Source organism: Amblyomma americanum, chromosome 7 (genome assembly GCF_052857255.1).
Source record: "Amblyomma americanum isolate KBUSLIRL-KWMA chromosome 7, ASM5285725v1, whole genome shotgun sequence".
Taxonomy (NCBI): Eukaryota; Metazoa; Arthropoda; class Arachnida; order Ixodida; family Ixodidae; genus Amblyomma; species Amblyomma americanum.
The window spans coordinates 64,356,807-64,364,182 of NC_135503.1; the positions used below are offsets into that span (position 1 = coordinate 64,356,807).

At 45.0% G+C, this 7,376-nt stretch overlaps 1 protein-coding gene across 1 annotated transcript; it reads right to left on the minus strand.

Annotated features, from left to right (window-relative positions):
• Positions 1–590: 590 nt before the first annotated feature.
• Positions 591–6,926, minus strand: LOC144097158 (uncharacterized). Its single transcript, XM_077629930.1, has 3 exons — positions 6,794–6,926; positions 1,890–2,223; positions 591–726 (listed from the first exon to the last, which is right to left on the minus strand). The coding sequence occupies exons 2-3, from the start codon at positions 2,191–2,193 to the stop codon at positions 713–715; spliced, it is 318 nt and encodes a 105-aa protein (XP_077486056.1). The 5' UTR covers positions 2,194–2,223; positions 6,794–6,926; the 3' UTR covers positions 591–712.
• Positions 6,927–7,376: the final 450 nt, after the last annotated feature.

The window sequence follows — 7,376 nt, forward strand, 5'->3', positions numbered from 1 at the left end:
CCAAACACTTCTTTCGAGCTGTAGGAGGCGCTGCTCACCTGCGATAACCTGGAGGACCAACGGGCCCTCATCCAACAGGTCCGCAGGTCAGTTCGAGCCAGTGGAGCCTTGGAATAAGGACACCACCCATAAGCTGAAGCAGCTATCTTTTGCATAATAAAGTTTTTCCTCCTCCTCCGCTTTTCTGAAGGCAGAACCAGGTCATCTTCAGCATTAAATAAAGAAATGGGTAACGGGATAGCAGAAAGCGATGGGTGATGTGTGGTTTTGCGGTGATAGACCTCCAGTACTGTTGTGCAGGGTAACAGAACGTCAATCATTTTGGATCTGACGGTAATGCAGTCGAGATTCCTTGCGCCATATTGCCTTTTATGCAGCCTATTCTGTGTGTGTACTTCACCTGTACTCATGTATATGCTGCCTTGCGATTATTGTAAATTGGTCCTGAGTATGCGTTTATGGATCTTTTCGCTAGTATGCATCAGAGGAGTAGAAACACTATTACCATGGCATTCCACAAGGCTTGGTATTTTCACTTCGCTGTTGATGCTGTTAGTATTCGCTGTTAAAATTTCGCTGCGGGCAGGTCATTTTTGTTTTTATTTATTTTTATTGCCAAATCGAACGTTTGTCATATGTACTGTAACGTGGGGCGGTACGCACATTTTTGAAGACCTCCCGAACTTCCATCCTTTGGTGCTTCAAGGTGATCCTAGAGAGGAGGAGCTGCCGGGTGAATAAAAAAAGAGAAACAAACTTAGCACATGCGAGAAGTCTTGCTTCGGAAGGAAAAGTCAATATAGGGCGTCGTTCTTTCCTTGTTACATGTGTCTGGTACAGACAAAATCAGTGGAATGGAGGTTCTCCGTGTGGTCTGACGCTTTAGTTCTAACGCGAAACTTGAGGAGGCGGTGTAAGGTATATATTGCTTATCTTCGGGTTTTTCTTTCGGTTCATTATTAAGCTGCCCTTTTTTTACAAATTTCAGGTGCGACTAAAAGGGCGAGAAGAGGAAGCAGCGAGTCGTCAGATACTATCGCCAGGTGGCTATGGTGAGCATGAGGTCCGAGTGTAAAGCCCAACACAACACTTCGCACTTCGAGTCGTGTAAAGCGTTCGGGCAAGGAAAACAACAGCTCTTTTTCATAGAAGTGGAGTGAATTAAAATAATCGAGACTCGCATTGTGCATCTGCCAAATAGATCGCTTAGAATATCTCAAATTGTTTTTAAAACGTGGCCTTCTACTTCTCCAGTTGATCTTTAGTATGAGAAAGCAGAGAAAAAAAGTAGTAGAGTTTTAAACTAGCTATACCGACTACACGTCCGAAAACATGTGTTCAGCCTGGTTGGCTCACGCTTTTGCTTTGAATCGTCGTCGGCACGTCTGGCGACGATATTCGACTCAGGTTAAGCTCTGATCGAAATTAAGCTGATCTTTTCTGTTGGCGTTGCAGATGGAAGTTGATGAGTACGACGATGTGCAATGCACAGTGCGAAGTGTATGTTGCAGTTTAACACGGTGCGTGATCGGCTGCAGCGATAGCGTAATGTCCTTGTACAGTGGCCAGTGAAGCTGATCTGTTTACGCCGCCGCGGGTTGGAAAGCCAGCCATGGCAAGATATTTTATTTCTACGTCACCGGTTTTTGCTCTACTAGGTTTTGCCAAAGTCACCTTCAAAGTCAAGGAGAAGGAGGAGGAAGAAGAGGAGAGGCAGGGAGGTTAACCGGAAGAATAATCGGTTTCAAAGTCAAGCTTCACACAAAGCCGGTAAGCCGGTTAGATCTCGTGAAGTAGTGCATTCGCCCTAACATGAAAGTCCATCATTGAGTTTGTGAGCTTTACAGGCAACACGGGCTGCCGTTGTCAAAGAATTCAATAAGCCTCACCTAGCGGCGACACCTGGCGCGGAAGAAGCAGCTCCAGGGGCAGCGGGACTGGCTGCGGGACCAGCAGCGACGGCAGTGGGACCAGCTGGTCTCCAAAATCCACCTCTGCGGGGGTTCCAGCCCCAGGTTCCAAAGTTGGCACCGTGGCCATAGGGAAAGTAGTTACCGTACTGCCTGCCCCATGGTGTTCCATGGAATCCGTTCCAGCCATAATTTGGCCACCAACCGTTGCCTCCATACCAGCTGTTAACTCCCGGATAATATCCAACGCTTCCACCGGGGTTGTAGCCAGCCCACGGACCATAGTTACCTCCAAGTGTTCCCCACTGCCCTCCTACAGAAAAAAAGAAAAGACAGGCGAAAGGAATTTGGTGAGATAAATTTTTCGTTTGATAGACCTAATTATAGCTACGTAGGACACAAAAGAAAGCTGTTCGCCTTATCGAACACTCGCTCCGCAAACGAACGGAAATGCTACCTGCTTCGTGGCACGAAGCGCTTAGTTTCTAATTGCTGGAATTTCTGCTCATTTCAACACACCTTGTTCGCCCAGTACTTTCGCGCATGCTTCCGAGATTTTTAATCCCGAGTGAATTCTCCCAAAGAGAAAGCCAGTGATCGAAATTTAGCACAAAGAAAAGCGACTGACTTCTGCCATTATGCTCCAACTATCTACTCGGCTCTGGCTTGAAGGAAAATAAACGGCAAAGGGCTGCTGTGGAAGGTAGTAATAAGCGATACGTACGTTTAGAGTACTTGTGGAACCTCAACCTCACTAATGGAATCTGACGCAAACTGAATACAATTGGAGACATATCTATGCTAACGCGCCATGTTCTGGTAGTGTTCTGAATATTAAAGATTCGTACGGTTGGCCACAATTAAATTGACGGCTTGCACGCCTTGCATCTTGTGGCCGCGACGGTAGACACGGTCGGCGGGCAAGTACCACCTTTTGGACGCGTTTCCCGTCTTTGCAAGTTACGCCTCGCACTCGTGGGAGAGCCCCATCACAAACACATCGCCGGAAGGAGGTAACTGTGCTAAATTTTCATAGCCGATTTTTATGAGGAAGGGTCCCGAGATTTTCATTTAAGGTTTTTTCAGCAATGCAGCCACGTTTACACGCAGAAAAAACCTCACAAGTTTCCTTAAGAATAATCCATCGGACTTGCTTAGTTTGATCTTTTCTTCACGGCCTCTCCAAAAATAACAACATTCTTTATATACAGGGCGTCGCAGCTAACTTTAGCCAGGGTTCAAAAATACGCCGAGGGCCGTTTCGCATGCTGCGAATTTCACCGTCCGGCACTGCGAATTCGTTCGGTCGGCGGCTGGAGAGGGCCGCCGCTCTTGCCGCAGACGCCTTGCGAGCGATTTCCGTCCGGTTGGAATTCAGTCGTAGCGTCGGTGCGTTCGCTCTGCGACTCACCAATAGGGAGCATCCACTTCCTGGCTCTCTTTCAGGCTTGGCTTTGGCCAGGCTTAGCTTTGGCCATCGTGTACTTTTCAAATAATTCGGAACTGTTTACTTTGATAAAATGATACGAAATGTTACCTTGTCTCTAAATGTGCGCATGACAACATAAACACATTCCATGTTACATTACTGCCGCATTTATGCCTAGGTTGGATAAGCAGACATCTAGCAACCGTGTTGTCTCAACCGAACGAATTCGAAGGTTCTGCATTGCATGTGAAAGGACTGAGCGGCAATCGCATTGCGGCGTCAGCGGCGGCACCGAATTCGCAGTGTCGGTGCGGCAAAATTCGCAGGAAACGGGCCTAAGACGACGCGCCCGAATGCATGCTGCTGGCTATTGTACGCAGCAGCACACACTATTTTTTGTATTGTGCTTAATTGCGTAATTGGTCGATATTAATTAACCATATTCTCAAGCCACGGAGATAGGCGATAAAGGTCAACGAGAAAGTTGTAGAACAGTCCGCGAAACGTCCGATTGAAAAGTTTTTAACCCTCCATCTCTTACGTATCGGCTTTTTTTCCGCTCACTGCAAATGCTCGCGAAATACAAAAAATACCAAGTGGCATTCCCCCTTGCGCGCCGTGATTGCAGTGCTCGCAAACGTTTCGTACATGAATTAACAGATCATATAGCTCGGTGTGTTTCCCCTTAACAAGCGACAGAGCAGCAATGCTGCAGTTGGCTATGCGATTTACGCCAGCGGTATGCTTTCCTCGCGGCGCTTGATCATAGTGACAAGCAGACACAGTCCTTATCGTTTTCGCTCCCGTAATCGCACAGCCAGCCTGTGCGTTGTAGCCCTGCCGCCTTTTAAGCAGCAGCACATTCGGCTAGATGAGATGTTGGTATGTTGGGCGGAACGTTTGACAGCTCTGCAATTGTGGTGCGCAAGCTTACATCACACGTGGTATTTTTTGTACTTCGTAGGCATCTGCAAAGAGAGAAAAAAAGCCGACCCGTAATAGATAGACCGTTTCAATGGGACGTTTTGTGGACCGTTTCACAACTTTCTCATTGGACTTTTTCGCCTATCTTCTTTGCTTGCGAGTTTGGTTAATTAATCTCGTCTAATTACGCAGTTAAGCCCAATACAAAATAGTGTGACTTGCTCCATACAACAACCAGTAACATGCATTTGGTCGCGTCATCTTAGACTACCGCGGGATATTTTTAAACCCTGGCTAAAGTTTGCTGGTACAGCGTGTATATCCAGAAGGTTGGGTAAAGGCCGTTTGGTAGAAGAAAGATCGTTGAGCATTCTTGCCTCATACAAGCTCTCAAAAGGCAGCCGCTAATTCACCAACCAATTAAAAAAAACCCATTCGCGTGCTTCGTGGCGACGTCCAGTAGCGAGCGGCCAGCGGCCAAAACAATGTATACTACTGAGTCAAGTCGGACGTCGTATTCGCGGGCGTAATGTTGTCCCGGCATGCAATATTTATTTTGCTTTCCATGTCTCACTACGCTGTACGAGCTGAGGGTAAAAAAAAAAAGTGGGCCTTTTTAATCAGTGATACCTCTGCTACTGCGTAAGGTAGCGGTAAAATTTTTGCGGTGATAGAATTTGCGATTAAATTTTTATTAATTTCTAATTTTTCTTATCCTTCGTGAGTAAACGGCGTCAAGGGCCCTGTAGGTGGCATAAGTAGACTCTGTGCGCAGCACAGTGTACATACAAAAAACAAATGCTCTAGGTAACAATACAAATGCTCTCTAGGTCACAGAATATAGCTAACTAGGTACTGCAGTTAATTAGAGCCTTAGTTGGACCACGCAAATCGATACAGTAGTAGGAAAAGTAAATAAAAATTATATTTAAGACGTTCGCTCAGACTTGCTTCTTCAGAGATAAAATTGATGACTTACAAAATTATACTACAGCCATGATGCTTGTGAGTCTGGGACCCTCACACTATGTGCCTCAGATCGAAACTAGAGCATTTGCAAAGACGTGCGCTGCGTATAATTTTTTTCGAAATACCGCAGCAGCAAATTTTCCATTCTTTATAAAAGCTGACTTACCCGCACTAGATGTTCGAATAAAAATAAAAAGATTGAATCAGTTTTATATAATTATAAATAACAAAACACTCATTGACAAACACAAGTACATCGATGAAATTTTGACACGTGTAACACAAACTGAGAACTCTAGAACGCTAACAGATCGAAAGTTCTCAAAGGATAGTTTTAAGTACTCCGTTCTTCCGCTAACATCCGCGGATTGGAACAACCTACCAGAATAAACAATGAGGACTGAGAGTCGAGAAGTATTCTCATCATTCATTTCCGGTCTTTTTAGAAAGTGAGGTGTATTGAACTGTATTCTTGCTGCACTGCTTTGCGTTGTTACTCATTTATAGTCTCATACTAGGTTGTAAGCAGCCTCTTCTCAGACATTATTTTGAATTGTGTTTTGTTTGCACTGTTTTTTTCCTTTCCGTTTCTAATAAGGCTTTATGAAATCACTCTTAATGATGTATTTTGTACGGTGCTTTGTTTGCACTACTTTGCATTGCTTTGTTTCCTTCCCTCTCCCATTATAGGTTGTATGAAACCACTCCTATCGTGGCCTTATTTGGGCCGAAAGTATCTGTGAATAACTAAATAAATAAATAAATAATAAAAGAGGCACGTAACGAAGTCCCAAAGGCCTCAAAGAAAAAAATTATTAGCGCTATCTAGCATTACGCATCTAATCTGGACCTTGCCGTTGAAAGCCTGGTGGTATCCAAGTTACTCAACTACGCCTATGTTGTTTATTTCTATTTACGGAAAAGAAGAAAATAACTTGCTTCATGCACGGGACTGCCCCTCCTTCACGTAAACAGGTCACAGCAGTGCTTTTAAACCCGTGTACACGTCTCTCCATGAGCGGGGGACAAAGCTTATGTTGCTGCCCGTTTCTTGTCTTCTGGATGACTGCAAAGAAAACTGGACAAAATTCGAGTCTTCCTCTCCTTGCCTATTTGAGTTTCATAGCCCCTTGCCAAGCAAGTCATTTTATTTCAAAAAGTTCGAAAACTTTGTGGATTAAAAGCAAGCATGTGACTGTGGCCGGTTACGTATATGTGCTTAAAGTTAGAGCGAGGCTAAAACTAACTTTCGACAAAGGACTTTAAAGAACATGCAGCTGGTTAAGTGCGGCTGTGTTAAAAAGAATGCGGCTGCACTCTGCTATAATTTACTTCAGAGAATGCGAGTTCGTTTCTTAACAGTTTCACATACACAGTTTTATTAAGCGAGTAATTACTCATTGGCATTCACGCATTCGCCATTTTACCATAATATAGAATTGTATCGTACAGGTTAATAACCATGAAATCATTGGAATAGCGCACTTGATACCGGCCGGTTGGTTAGACGACGCGCGACAGTGCATTCAATGTCAAAGCTACCATTTAAAAAAGGTCTTACCCCATCCAGTGCCCTCAAGCCCCGTCCCCAATTGGCCGCCGATCTGCCCTCCGACGTTTCCTCCGATGCTGTAGGTGACGCCTGGATGTCCGCTGGGACCCGAGCTTTCGGCGCCCGCAAAGAGCCTAGCGCGTGCTCCTGCTCGTGCGTTTCCCTGACTTGTTAACTTTCGAGCGTTGGCCAGGCATACTGTAAATAAAGCAAATGGGACAGAGCTGTCGCATTAGTCTTAGTACATTCTTCTATGCAAAAGGAAAGCTGAAGTACGGTGGGGAGATTGTGATAAAGAAACTGGACACACTTTATACGCAGCGCCTCACGTCCTCGAGCGTTCACTGATCTAGGAAGAACGCCAATAATATCATCACTTTTAAGAAAGGGGACGTCAATGACATGAAAAATAACAGGACGATCAGCTTATTGTCCTTTGTGTACAAAGTATTTATTCCAGTAATCGGTAATAGAATTAAAACGGCCTTAGAGTTCATTCAACGGAAGGACTAGGCAGCTTTTGTAAAGGATACACGACAGTAGACCACACTCGCGCTCTCAATCAGGTAATAGAGAAATGCGCAGAGTATAA